This window comes from Bubalus kerabau, chromosome 6 (genome assembly GCF_029407905.1).
Source record: "Bubalus kerabau isolate K-KA32 ecotype Philippines breed swamp buffalo chromosome 6, PCC_UOA_SB_1v2, whole genome shotgun sequence".
In the NCBI taxonomy this organism is placed as follows: domain Eukaryota; kingdom Metazoa; phylum Chordata; class Mammalia; order Artiodactyla; family Bovidae; genus Bubalus; species Bubalus kerabau.
The window spans coordinates 68,073,286-68,091,897 of record NC_073629.1 but is presented as its reverse complement, the minus strand read 5'-3'; the positions used below and the strand labels follow the sequence as shown (position 1 = coordinate 68,091,897).

Below are 18,612 nucleotides of genomic sequence, written 5' to 3'. Positions count from 1 at the left end.
CTCACCAAGGCATGAATATATCCACCCGTTTCATTAAGACCCTCAGGATGGTCATGGTCCTGCGATATGGAGGAGCCAGGCTGTCTCAGAGGAGTAACATTCCAAGAACCTGGGTCCCAAAATCTGTATAGTCATTCCACCTCCCAAGATATCCTTAGTCCCTCTGAATGCAGGAAAGAGACTTTGTTTCGTCCTTTGGAAGGGATTCAGCCTTTGGTACATGCTCTTATCAACTGCAGGAAGTGGAACATTATGTTTAGAACAGTTACTGTCATTTTATTGGCTCCACTTACTGAAAGGCACTTAAGGCATAATTCAGACATCGATCTTTTCCGCATTGTTTGGTGCATCTGAGCAACACAAAGAGAAGGTGCTGGTGTCCAAGGTAATCAATATACCTCAGAGCTCAGGCAGGTGGGCATGAGGGAGGGCTTTCTGGGACAGGGTGGACCCCAGTGTGTTCTGTCCTGTGCCCAGGAATCACAGAGGGTCTGTATGGCATAGTCAGGAATGTTGACCTTCCCTAAAAGGGTCTTCATCTGGCCTCACATGGGCATAGGAGAAAGAGAGAGAGGGAGAAGTCCTTGGAATCTTCAGAGGTGTTACCAGTTTCACCCATCAAGCAGCCTGTGCTCTGAGAATCACAGTAGAATAATTCATTACAGGGAAAGAGATACTGGGACCTTTCTTTAGAATTTTTCCCCAGTAAAAATGAGCACAATATCTAGAAATTATAGATCAGACTGGAAAATTCAGGATTAATAGTTCTAGGTGAGTCTGATAAGAAAAAGCGGGTTCCAATGGTCTTGGGGTCCAGTGGAATGAAATCTTACAAAGTGACCTTATCAAGCAAATGGACTGAGTTACACTGTACCTCAGGGGTATATTAAGCGCTCAATGAATGTCTTTTAAATGAATGAACGAATGAATGTCATCTGGCTATTAGCATCTTAGTTGGCCCTCTCTTTGTTTTACGAGTGAGAAAGTTAAGTACCTGATTGGCGATAAAGCCTGCTTTAGACCCTGGGTCTTCTGACCCTAATCATCATTTGGTAATGTGCTATTTGCAGATGCCCCAGTCATCTTTGTAGAAATGTTTTAAGTGGGCTTCTACATGAGTAGAAGTTTCCCAGGATATAAGACTTTTGGTGCTAAAACCCAAATAACCCCTAACAAACCGGGTTGTTTTTCCACTCCTCAATATTCTCATTAGTAAAATAGGGGTGATGATGTATCTTTCTTATAGGGTTATTTGAAGAATTAATGCAATTATATAAAAAGCTCATAACAGTGCCTGGCACATAGGGACATCCAGAAATATTAACTAATATTAATATTAGTTCACTCTTTCCTTTATGTTCCCCGCTCTGCTCTGCTCCAAACAGCCCCCTTTACTAACACTGAGGCACAGCCCTGCAATGTGTCATATTTTATTGCACCTCTTTACTGACCCACTGCCCACTACTAAAGTATAAACTTTGAAGGGTTCTGTTTTTCCATTCCATTTGCATTCTTACTGCCCAGCACAGTGCATGTCACCTAAGAGTAGTGAAACTGAAAGTCACTCAGTCGTGTCCGACTCTTTGTGACTCTGCGGACGTAGCCTGCCAGCCTCCTCTGTCCATGGGGATTCTCCAGACAAGAATACTAGAGTTGATGCCATTCCCTTCTCCAGGGGATCTTCCCAACCCAGGGATTGAACCTGGGTCTCGCATTGCAGGCAGATTCTTTACTGTCTGAGCCACCAGGGAAGCCTCACCTGAGAGTAACTTGATGTCAAATGAATGATGAGAATTTGCAGTGGTAGAATTGCCATTTCATAAGCCCATGTGTCAATGATTGACTCTGGGTGATCAGTACATACTGACTTGGTACGGACCTACAATGCTCTCCACTCTTCCTGATAATCCCCGAATCAGCCATCACTTAATGAACGACACTGTGCCAGGTCCTACGGTAAGGACCAGGTTGAACTGCATGCAATTTCTATTAATAATTTTTCAGGTCAAATACTGGCAATTTCATATGACTCAAGTTGATTCTATGTGTTCCAGCAAAGTGGAATGGTGCATAAATTATCCCCAGTTAAAGATGAGAAAACTGAGACTTGTGGAGGTTAGTGAATGGCCAAGGTCCCAAAGCTAACAGGTGGTAGGGCCAAGCCTGGACCATCCTGTGTGGGTGCCCTTCGCCACTCTGCAGTGAGGGAAGGTGGCCACCTTTGGGTGCTCTCTGTCTGATTCTGAAGATAGAGCCATGGTTCAAGAAACTCCCAGAGTAAATATACAACTGAATACACGCAGCACAAAATTGGAACCAATTTCCTGGGACTGTGCAGGACCTGGTGTGTCCAGTTCAAAGTTAACAGGGAAGGAGGACAGAGTCTCTGGGGAAAATATAATAGAGCAACTGTCCTTTGGAACATTCTTGACTGTCAGTTTCTTGTGCACTTGTTGGCCTTGGCCTCAGGCCCTAATTACATTATCTTCAAACCGCAACCAAGCTATTTCTCATTAAACACGATCAGGGAAATGTATAGCATGTAGGAATGTTGCTGTTCAGAAAACACATCGGGGTTCAGGGTATTGAAACGAGCCCCGTCCTTGGCGTTGCCGTGGTGGTGACTGCAGACCCAGGGCTCCCACAGGGCATGTGTGCACTCGATGAGCTTAAGGCTTTCTTCGCATTTCTGAAGGTGGACCAACTCAGTTTCTTGCTGTCTTCCTTTAAAATGGGAGAAACAATCCTAATTGTCATTTCAAAATTATGGCATCTGAGGGGTTACAATTTGCATGTCTTTTCTCCTGTGATTTTTAGACGATGCCTATTTAGGATAAATATATTTGTACTGCATCGAAGAATACTCATATATGCTTAACTTCCAATCAGGTGAGTCAAGAGCATCAAAACTAGTGTCAGAGCACATTGTAATATAGTCTTTTCTTCAACTTAGGGGTAACTTCGGATTCAGAAAGACCTGAATTTGAGAGCATGACTTCATTACTTGCTAGTTATGTATCTGAGCATTTTTTTTTTAATGTCTCTGAGCCTTGGGGTATCATTATCTGTAAAATGGCAGTCACAGCAAGCTTGTTACATTGATATAACAGTCTGATATGTTAATATCAGTGAAGCCCAGACCCCCATGTTCGACAGGTCACTGCTGGCTCTTTTCCTGTTGTCCAGTGCTCCCTGACACTAGTCTGATGAGGTAATAGCATCAGGGGTATATTTTGACAAAAGAGGGAGGAGAAAAAAGAGAGGCAGCCCTCAGATGCAGGAAAGTGACCTGCTGGTGCCAAGAGAGCATTGCCCACTGATGGAGTCCTTCTCCCTCTCCTTCCAGCCGCTGAAAATGCACTGCAGGGACTGCGCCCTGGTGACGAGCTCCGGGCAGCTGCTGCGCAGCAGGCAAGGCGCCCAGATTGACCAGACTGAATGTGTCATTCGCATGAACGATGCCCCCACGCGTGGCTACGGGCGGGACGTGGGCAACCGCACCAGCCTGCGGGTCATCGCTCATTCCAGCATCCAGCGGATCCTCCGCAACCGCCACGACCTGCTCAACGTCAGCCAGGGCACCGTGTTCATCTTCTGGGGACCCAGCAGCTACATGCGTCGCGACGGCAAGGGCCAGGTCTACAACAACCTGCAGCTGCTGAGCCAGGTGCTGCCCCGGCTGAAGGCCTTCATGATCACGCGCCACAAGATGCTGCAGTTCGACGAGCTCTTCAAGCGTGAGACCGGCAAAGACAGGTACGGAGGCGAGGGCAAGAGGTGGCACGGGGGATGGGCTAGGGCCAGGAAACGTTCTCCCTGGCTGGCCAATTCACCAAGAGCGAAGTTTTTTTTTTGTTTGTTTGTTTGTTTTTTAATGCTTATGTCAGATAAGCTTCTTTTTCTTTAAATTTTTAATCTTTTTTTTTTAAATTGAAGTATACTTCATTTACAATGTTGTAGTTTCAGGTGTAGAGCAAAGCAATTCAGTTATATGTGTGCTAAGTTCTGTCTGACTCTTCGCAACCCCATGGACTGTAGCCTACTGAGGTTCCACTGTCCATGGAATTTTCCAGGTAAGAATACTAGAGTGGGGAGCCATTTCCTACTCTAGCGGATCTTCCTGACCCAGGGATTGAACCTACAGCTCTCAAGTCTCCTGCCTTGGTAGGCAGATTCTTTACCACAGAGCCACCTGGGAAGCCCAGTTCAGTTTTGTGTATAAATGTGTGAGTGTGTGTGTGTATATATATATATATGGAGAACATATATATGTATGTATATATATGGAGAACATATATGTTTGTGTGTGTATATATATATATATATGGAGAACAACTATATATAATTTTATATATATTATATGTATACTTATGTGTAATATAAGATTTCTCAGATTCTTTTCTGTTAGAGGTTATTACAAGATATTTAATACAGTTCCCTGTGCTGTAGTGTAAGTCCTTGTTGTTTATATGTTTTATATATAGGAGTGGTTAATTCCAAACTCCTTATTTATCTCTTTCCCTCACTACCCCTTTTGGTAACAGTAACTTTTTATTCTAAATCTGTGAGTCTGTCTCTGTTTTGTAAATAAGTTTATTCATACAGTTTTTTTTTTCAAGATTCCACATGTAAGTGATATATGATATTCGTCTTTCTCTGACTTACTTTGCTTAATATGATAAGCTCTACGTCCACGCATGTTGCTGCCAATGGAAGTATTTATTCTTTCTAAAAGCTCTTGCTTAGGGCTTTCTGCTTTGGCCCCGCTGTTCATGCTGTGGACAGAGTTCATCTGTAGGGGCCTCCTGGAGATTGGACTGTTCAAGTTGAATTTATAGGCAAAGTGAAGAGAGTATTTATATGGATAATTCAGGGCCATATCCCTACTTTGGAGGAAGAGGTGATGCTGCTGCTGGCTTACATTGGTAGTAAGTGCAAGATAATAGGTTTCTTGCATTTTAGTTCCTCATGTGAACACTAACCAAAAAGAAGTACATAGGGTTGTTTTTCTCTTCAAAGGCAAATATTTATTCAGTCAACAGATATTTATTAGTGCCTGCTATTTCACTGCACCTGGTATGGGAAATACATATAGTCAAAAAAAAGCAGATGTAGAACCTGCCCTCCAGGAATATAGTCTTCTAGGGTGGGCAGATATTCACCAAGTAGTGGCCAATGTACTAGGTCTTGTGAGGGGAAGAAAATGGTCCTCTGACCTGTGGGACAGGGAGACGGGCTGTAGTCTAGGGCAAGGCTTACCAAACTGTTAGTTACAGATCCGTGATGGGACACAAAATGCATGCAGTGAGTCACTATAAGATTTTTTTTAATATAATAGAAAGAATGGAATAGATGTAATAAAAGACAATTTCAGCATTCATTCCCCACAGTAAGTAAGGAAAAGTATTATTTCATGAAATAAAATTTATTTCAGTTTTATACATAAAAATATACATATACAGAGACGTCTTTCTGATGTGATAAAATCATTCTAGAATTAGATAGGGATGATGATGGCATAACTGTGAATATACTAAAAAGCACTAAATTACGTGCTTTAGAAAACTATGAAATGAAAGCCATGTATAATACATGTGAGCATATACACTCAATCACGATGTAAAATGTATTTCTTACTGGAAGTCCAAATCTTTTAAAAAGCACTGGTCTAGAAGATGAGGGTCTGGTGGAAAGACTTTCTCCCAAAGATGTATTTAAGCTGAGGCTGAGGTCAATAAGTATTTATCCAGGTAAAGAAGAACCTGAGAAGCGGAGAAAAAAGTGCCCTTATGGGTGTGAGAAGGTGAGAAGTGAGAAGACTTGCAGGGGGTTGGAGAAGAGTTCCTGTGACTGTGGGCAGGAGGGTGGTGGTGGGGTGGTGGTGTGGGCAGCTGGAGAGGAGGCAGAGATAAAGGGTGAGGAATCGGCTAAATCTCAGTGAAGAAAAGGACAGTTACAGGTATCGAAAGGAACAGTGCGGTGTACATAGTGAACAGTGCGGTGTCCAAATACACAGCTCTGGGTTGGAATTTTGACTCTGTCCCTCACTAGCTGTATAGTCTAGGACAAAATAGCTAACCTTTTAGTAACTTCACATGTGAAAAGTGCACAGTGACTAGGCTTCATAGGACTGGTCTAATGATTAAATTTTACTCGTTTCCTCAATTCTAAAAACATGTACTTTTATAATTAATATGCGTTTAATGATATAACTTACCCCTTTCCTAACAAAAACTGTTCCTGAGTCAATTTCTGATAAATAAAGAATTTGTTGTTGTTCAGTCACTAAGTCATGTTCAGCTGTTTGTGGACTGCAGCACACCAGGCTTCCCTGTCCTTCACTATCTCCCAGAGTTTGCTCAAGTTCATGTAAATTGAGTCAGTGATGCCATCCAACTATCTCATCCTCTGCCACCCTCTTCTCCTTTTGCTTTCAATCTTGCCCAGCATCAGAGGCTTTTCCAATGAGTCAGCTCTTCACATCAGGTGGCCAAAGTATTGGAGCTTCAGCTTTAGCATCAGTCTTTCTAATGAATGTTGCTGTTCAGTCACTCAGTTTTGTCTGACTAATTGCGACCCCATGGACGGCAGCACACTAGGCCTCCCTGTCCTTCCAATGAATATTCAGGGTTAATTTCCTTTAGGATAGACTACTTTGATCTCCTTGCTGTCCAAGGGATTCTCAAGAGTCTTCTCTAGCACCACAATTCAAAAGCATCAATTCTTCAGAGCTCAGCCTTTTTTTATGGTCCAATTCTCAAATTCGTACATGACTATTGGAAAAACCATAGCTTTGACTATATGGACCTTTGTTGGCAAAGTGATGTCTTTGCTTTTTAATACGTTGTCTGGGTTTGTCATAGCTTTCCTTCCAAGAAGCAAGTGTCTTCTAATTTCATTGTTGCATTCACCACCCTCAGTGATTTTGGAGCCCAAGAAATAAAGAATAGGAAGTACTAAATCCTTTGGACTAGCTTAAGTAACTCATTATGGAGAACAGTCTTAAAGAAAGAATAGAGCTCACTCTCCCCAAATTCTTTCTTGGGAAGAGCTTTCTTTTTAAATCCTGGAAATCTTTGTGATCATTGGAGGGCTGGTCAGGCAAGAGTAAGTATGATTTCTGATGGAGTGAGGAGAGCGGGACCCAGCTGCTGGCACTGTGGCCTCCTTCCCTGGAGGTCCAGGTGACTAATTCCATGGTTAACCCAGTCAGTAGATCACACAGGGGATCTTGTCATCATCACACACTGTCATGAAATCCAGTCATTCATTATCTTTTAAAAACCACAAATAAGACAGACTGTTGCTCATTTGTATGAGTTCTTTAACCAAAAGAGCATTTTATAAGAGAAGGAGAGTGAAGGAAGTTATTTACGGTTTCAATTTTTGTGTTTGGAAAATTCAAAATAAGTAAAAACACTCTCTTCAATAGAAAACACTTCTCTTTTGAGTTTAATGGTTGTTTGCTAGATTTAAGTATTCCTGAAACACTGCTGCAGTGTTAGCTATATCAAATAATTACGCATTGCTCTGGATCTTCTTGGGGTTTCCCAGGTAGCGCTAGAGGTAAAGAACCTTCCTGCCAATGCTGGAGACACGCAAGAGACACACAAGACACACAGGTTCAATCCCGCGTCGGAGGATTGGGTCAGAGGATTCCCTGCAGGAGGGCATGGCAACCCACTCCAGAATTCTTGCCTGGAGAATCCCACAGACAGAAAAGCCTGGTGGGCTATAGACCATAGGGTTGCAAATAGTCAAACGTGACTGAAGCAACTTAGCCTGTACACATGCTGGAACTTCTTAAGGGATTAAGTTGATAACTTCGAGATTAGTCATTCCATACTGATTCTCCTCAGACCTTTAGGAAACAATCTCACATTAAGACATAATCCACTACCAAACTCATTAAATTCTGACCAGTGAAAACCTTTTTTGCAGTACGCAAGAAGTAAGGGTTTTCCAGGTGGCTCAGTGGTTAAGAATCCACCTGCCAATGCAGGAGACATAGGTTTGATCCCTGATCTGGGAAGAAGATGATGCTGTGAAAGTGCTGCACTTAATATACCAGCAAATTTGGAAAACTCAGCAGTGGCCACAGGACTGGAAAAGGTCAGTTTTCATTCCAATCCCAAAGAAAGGCAATGCCAAAGAATGCTCAAACTATTGCACAATTGCACTCATCTCACATGCTAGTAAAGTAATGCTCAAAATTCTCCAAGCCAGGCTTCAGCAATATGTGAACCGTGAATTTCCTGATGTTCAAGCTGGTTTTAGAAAAGGCAGAGGAACCAGAGATCAAATTGCCAACATCTGCTGGATCATGGAAAAAGCAAGAGAGTTCCAGAAAAACATCTATTTCTGCTTTAGTGACTATGCCAAAGCCTTTGACTATATTGATCACAACAAACTGTGGAAAATTCTTCAAGAGATGGGAATACCAGACCACCTGATCTGCCTCTTGAGAAATCTGTATGCAGGTCAGGAAGCAACAGTTAGAACTGGACATGGAACAACAGACTGGTTCCAAATAGGAAAAGGAGTACGTCAAGGCTGTATATTGTCACACTGTTTATTTAACTTATATGCAGAGTACATCATGAGAAACGCTGGACTGGAAGAAACACAAGCTGGAGTCAAGATTGCCAGGAGAAATATCAATAACCTCAGATATGCAGATGACACCACCCTTATGGCAGAAAGTGAAGAGGAACTAAAAAGCCTCTTGATGAAAGTGAAAGAGGAGCGTGAAAAAGTTGGCTTAAAGCTCAACATTCGGAAAACGAAGATCATGGCATCCGGTCCCATCACTTCATGGGAAATAGATGGGGAAACAGTGGAAACAGTGTCAGACTTTATTTTTCTGGGCTCCAAAATCACTACAGATGGTGACTGAAGCCATGAAATTAAAAGACACTTACTCCTTGGAAGGAAAGCTATGACCAACCTAGATAGCATATTGAAAAGCAGAGACATTACTTTGCCAACAAAGGTTCGTCTAGTGAAGGCTATGGTTTTTCCAGTGGTCACGTATGGATGTGAGAGTTGGACTGTGAAGAAGGCTGAGTGCTGAAGAATTGATGCTTTTGAACTGTGGTGTTGGAGAAGACTCCTGAGAGTCCCTTGGACTGCAAGGAGATCCAACCAGGCCATTCTGAAGGAGATCAGCCCTGGGATTTCTTTGGAAGGAATGATGCTAAAGCTGAAACTCCAGTACTTTGGCCACCTCATGTGAAGAGTTGACTCATTGGAAAAGACTCTGATGCTGGGAGGGATTGGGGGCAGGAGGAGAAGGGGACGACAGAGGATGAGATGGCTGGATGGCATCACTGACTCAACGGATGTGAGTCTGAGTGAACTCCAGGAGTTGGTGATGTTCAGGGAGGCCTGGCGTGCTGCAATTCATGGGGTCGCAAAGAGTCGGACACGACTGAGCGACTGATCTGATCTGATCTGGGAAGAAGAGCAGCTAAGCCTGTGTGCCACAGTTACTGAGCCCGGGCTATAGAGCCTGGGAACTGAAACTCCTGAGCCCACATACAGGTCGCAACAACTGAGCCCATGCTCTGCAATGAAAGAAGTCCTAGCAATGAGAAGCCCAAGCACCACAATCAGAGAGTAGCCCCTGCTCTCTCCAACTAGAGAAAGCCTGTGCAGCAACAAAGACCCAGCAGAGCCAAAAATAAATAAATATTTTTTAAGTATGCTTAAAAAAAAGAAGCTGATCTTGTACTGACTCAATATTCTTATGTGTCCATATTGTTAATCTGTAGTGTACTCCAAGCTGAAAGAACAAAGTCAGAAACAGCCCTTCAGAGCAAAACTATTTCTGTAAACTAAAACACAAAACATTTAATGTCTACCAGTATTACCTATATTCTGCTCTTCTTGAAACCACTTGGACTGCAAGGAGATCCAACCAGTCCATTCCAAAGGAGATCAGCCCCAGGATTTCTTTGGAAGGAATGGTGCTAAAGCTGAAACTCCAGTACTTTGGCCACCTCATGCGAAGAGTTGACTCATTGGAAAAGACCCTGATGCTGGGAGGGATTGGGGGCAGGAGGAGAAGGGGACGACAGAGGATGAGATGGCTGGATGGCATCACTGACTCGATGGACGTGAGTCTGAGTGAACTCCGGGAGTTGGTGATGGACAGGGAGGCCTGGCGTGCTGCGGTTCATGGGGTCCCAAAGAGTCGGACACGACTGAGCGACTGATCTGATCTGATCTGGGAAGAAGAGCAGCTAAGCCTGTGTGCCACAGTTACTGAGCCCGGGCTATAGAGCCTGGGAACTGAAACTCCTGAGCCCACATACAGGTCGCAACAACTGAGCCCATGCTCTGCAATGAAAGAAGTCCTAGCAATGAGAAGCCCAAGCACCACAATCAGAGAGTAGCCCCTGCTCTCTCCAACTAGAGAAAGCCTGTGCAGCAACAAAGACCCAGCAGAGCCAAAAATAAATAAATATTTTTTAAGTATGCTTAAAAAAAAGAAGCTGATCTTGTACTGACTCAATATTCTTATGTGTCCATATTGTTAATCTGTAGTGTACTCCAAGCTGAAAGAACAAAGTCAGAAACAGCCCTTCAGAGCAAAACTATTTCTGTAAACTAAAACACAAAACATTTAATGTCTACCAGTATTACCTATATTCTGCTCTTCTTGAAACCACTTGGACTGCAAGGAGATCCAACCAGTCCATTCCAAAGGAGATCAGCCCCAGGATTTCTTTGGAAGGAATGGTGCTAAAGCTGAAACTCCAGTACTTTGGCCACCTCATGCGAAGAGTTGACTCATTGGAAAAGACCCTGATGCTGGGAGGGATTGGGGGCAGGAGGAGAAGGGGACGACAGAGGATGAGATGGCTGGATGGCATCACTGACTCGATGGACGTGAGTCTGAGTGAACTCCGGGAGTTGGTGATGGACAGGGAGGCCTGGCGTGCTGCGGTTCATGGGGTCCCAAAGAGTCGGACACGACTGAGCGACTGAACTGAACTGAACTGAACTGAACACAGTAGCATGGATTAAAGATACACTTAGTATGGAATATCTGATTTTGCACATCTCATGATCTGGACATTCATTTCAGGCTAATATTTTGAAGAAATGGGATAATTCAGTAGATTCTGATTTATGGAAGTTTCACCCTACTTAAAAGTGAAGAAAAAAGTGGCTCAGAAACAATCTGCAATTAAGAAGCATGACAAATGACATAGATGGCCAAGTGGTATTCTTTGATATTAGAAAGTAACTGTACTTGAAAATAACTTTATAATTGAATAAGGGTACATTAGGAAAATATGATTCAGAACCAATATTATAGTAATTAGATAAAAGAAGCATAAATGAAATAACTGCAGGAAGAATATTTCCATAGAGATTATAAATGAGATTCTGGTGGAGCAGAAAGGCCTTTAATTGTAATTTAGTATGCACTATAGAATTATCAGCTCAGTATGTTACTTCATCATATAAAAGAATATCTGATCATTTCCCCTAATAAGCACATGACAGCTCTTCATATTCCTTCATTACAGCTGATTAAGTATAAAAACAGTGGATATTCCTTTGCTGGAAAAAGAGTTTGAATCATTTTAGACAGACAGCACAGAGCAGTTGCATGTCTGTAGCGTGTGAGCTTCTCCAAAAGGCTATTATTTTGCAGGTCTGGGAAATTTCAAGTGGCACTTTAAAGAAACCTTCATCTTGGTTTCTTTAGTCCTCCATTTTGAATTCTCCCCATTTTTACCCATTAAACCTTTTACTGTAGAGTCCCATCCTCCTGTATTTCAGACTGTGGCTTGTGATTTCTACTACATCACACAAAAGAAAGCCAAAATTGTGGGGAAGTTTCTGCCACTGGGAAAAAGCCCTCTTGGTGTTTCCTACAACTTGAAATCATAGGGACACAGGTGTGATTCTTGGATCAGGAATCTGTGGATGTCAATAAGCTGTCATTCTCTTCCTGAGCCCCACATTCTCCTACTTATTCACTAACCTAGTTTAAGTCTAGAACAACTGGCCATCTCAAGGTCACAGCCTTGGTGAAGACAAGGTATGGCACAGCCTTCCCTTCCCCTCCCCCATTCAGCTCTGCTACCCCCTCAGTTCCAAAGGTCTTAGGAATACATAGTCCTGGTGAGAAAGAAGTGGGATCGTTAATACCTGTGTAGACTGGAGGTCCCAGAATTTTCTGATTACTTCCCTAACTACTGATGATGGATTCTGCATAAGAGCCAGTAGCCATGTTAGAAGGATATCAGTTTCTTTATGTGTGTTAAAAAGCACTTAGAGTAATGGCTGAATTATTTACTTCATTTGCTCCAACCTAGCAACCAAGAGAGGAGGAAGGGACCTTGATGTATCAACATACCAGACTTTATACTTCTTATGATGTTGTCTCTCTTAGTCTTTGAAATTACAAATTGCTCAGGAAGATAGAGCTTCCCATGCCTGCTTTCTGGATAAAAAATCAAGGCTCAAAGAATAGTAGTAACCTGCCTCAGGTCATTCAGCTGGTGAATGATAGAAACTAGTAAGATACAAATCTGTGTTATATCCATCTTAAGAATCTTTTAAATGGACTTCCTGGGATATTACTGGATCAGGATACAGTAGAATGGAAAATAAAAATGAGTAAAGAGATTAAGAACTAGAAAGTTGAAGCCATAAGCTCAGGAATGACTAAATTATCCATTCCTGTCAGGTATGTGATAAAACAAAAGACTTCTTAAAACACCTTTTTTGATTGTTATTCCTTATGTGAAATGGAAATAATGCAAACTGCTTAAGAAAAACTCTTCCTCCTTAAAGAGGGGTACTATGCAGTGCCAGTAGAAAAGCTTTTCTGCAACTCCATTATTCATATCACAGATGGTGCTATGGCTGGGCAAAATCAGGCAGTCTGACCTTGAGGATAAGGTTTTAAAACTGGCTAATGAGGCCTACCATAAGCACTGGGGAAAAAAATAAAAACAGCAATCCCCAAAGAATTGAAATTAATATCCACAGCAGCATAGCATGGTGGACCAAGTCATCCTCACAGGTCAACTGAGACCTTAATGGTATGTCTCCACAGCTACCCTTGGACTCAGAATGTGGTTAGAGCTCAACACAGATGTTTGAATGGGTAAATGAATGAATGTTGAAACCCACCAATGCAATCCTTATATTCTGTCAATTTTTGGTTCTTCTAATAAAAATTTTCATAGGGCTCTGACTCTTTTGATGGAAAATAAAGCAAACACTAAATTAAACATAAGTGTTCCTGTGTCCTCTTCCTCTGATCATTAGTCCCTTCCTAAATGAATGGACTTCTTTTAAGGAAAGACATTCAGTCAAGATTTAGGTGTCAGTTAGTCTAGTTAAAGGCAAGCTTCTACCTTACAACCATTTGATTGATCAATCAATCAATTGGTAGATAAAGACACGGAGAAGGCAATGGCACCCCACTCCAGTACTTTTGCCTGGAAAATCCCCTGGACGGAGGAGCCTGGTAGGCTGCAGTCCATGGGGTCGCTAGAGTCAGACACGACTGAGTGACTTCACTTTCACTTTTCACTTTCATGCATTGGAGAAGGAAATGGCAACCCACTCCAGTGTTCTTGCCTGGAGAATCCCAGGGATGGGAAGCCTGGTTAACTGCCGTCTATGGGGTCACACAGAGTCGGACACGACTAAAGCGATGCAGCAGCAGATAAAGACAACTGTATTTATTCATTTTAATAAGCTCTTCATTATCCACCCTGCTTGGAGAAAAAAGAATATTTATTGCTAGTCAAGTATTCTAGTGAAAAAAGATTTGACACATGATGATTGTCGTCTTACAAGAAATTGAGTGGTGGGACTTCCCAGGTGGTCCAGTGGTTAAAATCCACCTTCCAATACAGGGGTCATGGGTCCTATCCCTGGTTGTGAAATGAAGATCCCACAAGCCATGGGGCAACCAAGCCCTCGTGCCACAAGTAAAATCTAATGCAGCCAAATAAATAGATAAATAAATATTTTTTAAAAAAGAAATAGGTAATAACTTGCACATAAACATTGATCATGATCTTTGGCTATGTAGAAGTCCCTTAAGAACCCACCATAATGGAACATTGACATCATTTACCATTGTATCATGGAATATGGTGGTATTGGTAACATATTGCTATCTGGTAAAGTTCTGGCTGTTTATCAAATGGAGAGGGAGTGTGTGTGTGTATATAGTCATCCTTGTTCCAGATAAGATTTAAGATGGAAGGGGTGTAATGATTACTTTACCAGTTTGCAGACTAAACTATTGTTCCTTCCAGGAAGATCTCCAACACTTGGCTCAGCACTGGCTGGTTCACAATGACAATAGCCCTGGAACTCTGTGACAGGATCAATGTTTATGGCATGGTGCCCCCAGACTTCTGCAGGTAGGATTTATTCTGCACATGTAATTCATCAGCAGTGTTATGCAGTGTTTATAAATATCTGATCCCAAATATCAACCACGAGACATGTCTTACTGTCTTCTTGAAGCAATTAATTAAAATGTCCCAAGTCCTGGTTCTAGAAACAACAAACAGCATTTAATTATGTGATATAAAATATTGAAAGTTTTTTGTTTGTGCTACTGTAGAATTAATCCATCTTGTGGGCTTCATTTATCCTGTGAATATTTATCAACCAAAAGTAATGCAATAATTGGCATAATATTAACGATGAACGGCATTAAGAAATATTAGTTTTATTCTCATTTGAAAGGAATGTGGTTTTAATGAATTAAAGAGAGCAATTTCTTTGATGATAAGGCCTGTTTTCTAAAATTAAAATATTCCTCTGAGTGTCTTTCCCTTTCCACATCAGCAGCCTCAGTTTGTGCTTCTAGGACCAAAAGCACAGACATAATTATTTTGATGTATCGCTTTGAAGGAAACAACCATACATCTCTGTTGCTACCTTAAGTTACCTCCTGGCATGTGCCCAGACAGAGTTTGGTATGTACTCAGAGATGCACTGAGAGACATTCGGGGCCTGATTTGTGGAAGCCTGATTGAAAATTCACCTGTAATCTAGAGGAGTGGTGCCAATAAATTCAGAAAGTTTCCTAGTTCTCAGGCGTGCCTGCTGACCTGCACATGGACTCAGTTCTGATCTGCAAATGGTAAAAGAGGGCATTCTCAACTTGTTCATTAAAATTTATACTCGCTTATATCTTCATGTGGTGCTGGTGGCTCAGTGGTAAAGAATATGCAGTGCAGGAGACACAGGTTCTATCCCTGGGTCAGGAAGATCCCCTGGAGGAGGAACGAGCAACCCACTCTGGCATTCTTGCCTGGATAATCCCGTGGACAGAGGAACCTGGCAGGTTACAGTCCAGGGTCACAGATCAGACATGACCTAGCAACTGAGCAGGCATGCATGCATACCTTCATGTATTTTAAACCTAACAGCTTCTCAAAGGCCATGGATCTTTAGATAAAATCTACAATTGGGAGGTTAGATGCAAGGATGATGAAGCATGATGACATAGACATCATGCCATTACCACTTTGCCACTTCTCTCCTATCCTTTTTAACCCAAAGACAACACAGCAGCAGTACTAATGTATGTGTAACAGTCAGGTCACAGAGAAGGAAAGGCATGGATAAAACAGGCCTGTGAAGTCTTCTTGGACTCATGAATCCCCAGAGAAGACATAATGTAGTAAGGAAGGATGTGGAGTCTGTACCCAGATGGCACAGGTTCAAAGCCCAGCCCCGCCACTTACTAATGTGACCTTGAGCAGGTCACTCAATCTCTCTGGATCTCAGCTTCATTGCCATTAGAAGTGGATGTGATGATAGTAACAGATGCTGCCTCTTAGGTTTGTTGGGAAGATCTCCTGGAGGAGGGCATGGCAACCCACTCCAGTATTCTTGCCTGAAGAATCCCAGACAAGAATACTGGAGTGGGCAGGAATACTGGACAGAGGAGCCTGGTGGGCTACAATCCATAGGGTTGCAAAGAGTCAGACACGACTGAAGAGACTTAGCACACATGCATTCACATAGGGTGGTGGGTGAACTAAAAAAGCGAATACACATAAGTGCTTGGAACAGCGCCTAGTACACAACCAGAATGAGCATGGACCCTCACACTGTTCCTCATCACTTCATGCACTGGCTTTGTTTCCCCCTTTAACAACCTCCATGCAAAAAGGTAGGTTGGATGGTGTTAAAAAAAAACAATCTGCCTCCTCAAACCAACAGGCCAGCAAAGGCAGTGGCAGCAGCCCCTTTGGGCATGCCAAGAGCCATCAAAGCTGATGGTTAGACGGCAGATATAATTATGTAATATTGCCATTAAGATGCCAGAGAGAAAGAGTATGAATAAATTGAAATGTTAATGACTTAAAGTGTTCAAGGAAATATTCCATTTATTATGGAAAACAAATGAATGGCAAGTTAACCTGTCATTTCTCTTACTCAGAGTTAGTTCATCACAACTTAGTGCTCGTGGGATGGGAGGGATTTCTGGAAAAACACTAGCAACGAAGTCCAAATTTCCTTGTAATAGATTTCCTGCCTTGGCACCGGATGGAATTTCCACCCACTCAGAATTTCTGTCCCTCAGTCACCATCCCAGAGGTTCCATAGGTATTGTCACAAGATGCTTTTGGCAAAAATTCTTCAGAAGGATCCCTACCCCAAGCATCCTCCTGGGGAAAGTGGAGAGGTCTGCTAAGTGTCTTCTGATGCAGAAGGTTAGGCTGGAGATAGCATCCTCTTCAGTCCCAATGCCTGTTTAGAAAGGAAAAGAAGAGAAAAACCCGGAGCAGCACAGACCAATCCCAAGTTCCTTTCCTCTTCATGCCCTGGACACATGGGTTGAACCACCAGGCACCCAGGTCCCAAATGGTGGAGGCTCAACTGCAAGATGGGGATGAGAAAACAATAATAAATAGGGAATGGGTCATGGTGAGGATTAAATGAGATCATGGATGTAGAATGTTTGACACAGTGCCTAACACAGGGAAGATTATTAATATCATTTATGTTATTAATACATTATACTGTAAGAGATATAAACTATTAATAATTATTAATATTATCTTAAGGACTCAAGAGTTTCCCAGAAAGTTACCTGGAATTTTGAGGGTGTTCAAAGAATAGGCCACAGCTCTTGCTTTTTAGAGGCTTACAATAAGCCTCATTTGCCAGGAAATCTAACACAGCAGAGCCACTTGTAGTTAAATGTCTCTTGCAAACAACATCTGCCACCAAAGAATGAAAACACAACTTATAAGTTAATCCTGCTACTGGCCTGACCATTCCCCGTTTTGTCCTGATTTTGAAAGAAGCTAAGAACTCTAAGGCCAGCAGAGTACATGTATCATGAGTTCTAGGACTTACAAAAGTAAAATATCACAGGAAGGTGAGATAGCAGACCTATGCTGGTTGAGCCCACCAGAATATAAACGCCTGGAGGGCAGAGACTTTTGTGTGTTGGGCTCACTGTTGGAGCCGTGGGACACAGGACAGTAGATAGGTGCCATCCTGGCCTATAGCAGATGCTTCATACATACCGAGTGGATAATGGCCCTATCCATGGTCTCTCATGCTGTAGTAAAAGGGTGTTTAATGGGTTAATGTAAGCCATTTCTGCCTCTCAGAAGCTGTGTGACCTTGAGAAAGTTATTGAACCTCACTGAGCCTTCGTTGCTTTGGGCACATTACTTTGACTTTCTACCTCAAGCCTAAGTTTCTATGTCTGCATGATGAGGCAGTTGTACTTACCTCCAGGTTTATGTGATGATCCCATGAGATAATGAATGAGAAAAGCGTGGCACAGCCTTGGTGTATGCTGAGCATGGATAAATGTACCAAGCGAAAGGATTCGCTCATCTGCACTTGTGGATACCCATGAGCATATTTTAAGAAGCTGTCCCGTGAGTGCTAATCGGTCAGTGGGAAGGACCTGGCTTCTGGAAAGAGAAGGCATTGCGAGCATGTTCAGTTGTGCCTGACTCTTTACGACCCCATGGACTGTAGCCAGCCAGGCTCCTCTGTCCATGGGATTTTCCAAGCAAGAATACTGGAGTGGGTTGCCATTTCCTTCTCCAGGGGATCTCCAGACCCAGGGATCGAACCCAGGTCTCTTGCATTGCAGGGGCTTCTTTACCAATTAGCCACCAGGGAAGGCCCTCACACACTTCTAAAGAGAATCTGATCATCACTTTCTCATTGACAAGGAAACTGAGGCACAGAAAGACCAAAGATTGGACTAATTCTGCAATCATTTCCATCAGCTTAGCATGGCAGTGACCCAAAGGGAATCAATGTCGCTTGCTGTATGCTGGTATGCTGGGACATATAGGGACGGGGGTGGGGTAGGACAGGGAGTAGAGGACTAGATTATATCATACGGAGCAGACAGCTGAGGAAACCCACGAGTGCCTGACTTGTAGGAAGTGTGGGTAGCTTATCCCCACAGGCCTAGAGCTGTCATTTTCTTCCAGTTCCCCTGCAGGTCTGGCCTTCTCACCCCTCCCACCCAGAGGGGCCTGACTTACTTCCAGAGGAAGTAAATCCCAAAGACAGAGAAACCTGGTGGGCTACGTCCATGGAGTCGTAAAGAGTTGGATATAACTGAAC

General features: G+C 42.7%; 1 protein-coding gene across 1 annotated transcript in view; it reads left to right on the top strand.

Moving 5' to 3' along the window:
* Positions 1-18,612, top strand: part of ST6GALNAC5 (ST6 N-acetylgalactosaminide alpha-2,6-sialyltransferase 5) — a 221,515-nt gene that overhangs the window by 190,768 nt on the left and 12,135 nt on the right. The window contains exons 3-4 of the mRNA XM_055585436.1: positions 3,347-3,756; positions 14,301-14,408. Of these exons, the coding sequence (XP_055441411.1) occupies positions 3,347-3,756; positions 14,301-14,408 (518 nt within the window). The remainder of the gene's footprint in view (positions 1-3,346; positions 3,757-14,300; positions 14,409-18,612) is intronic.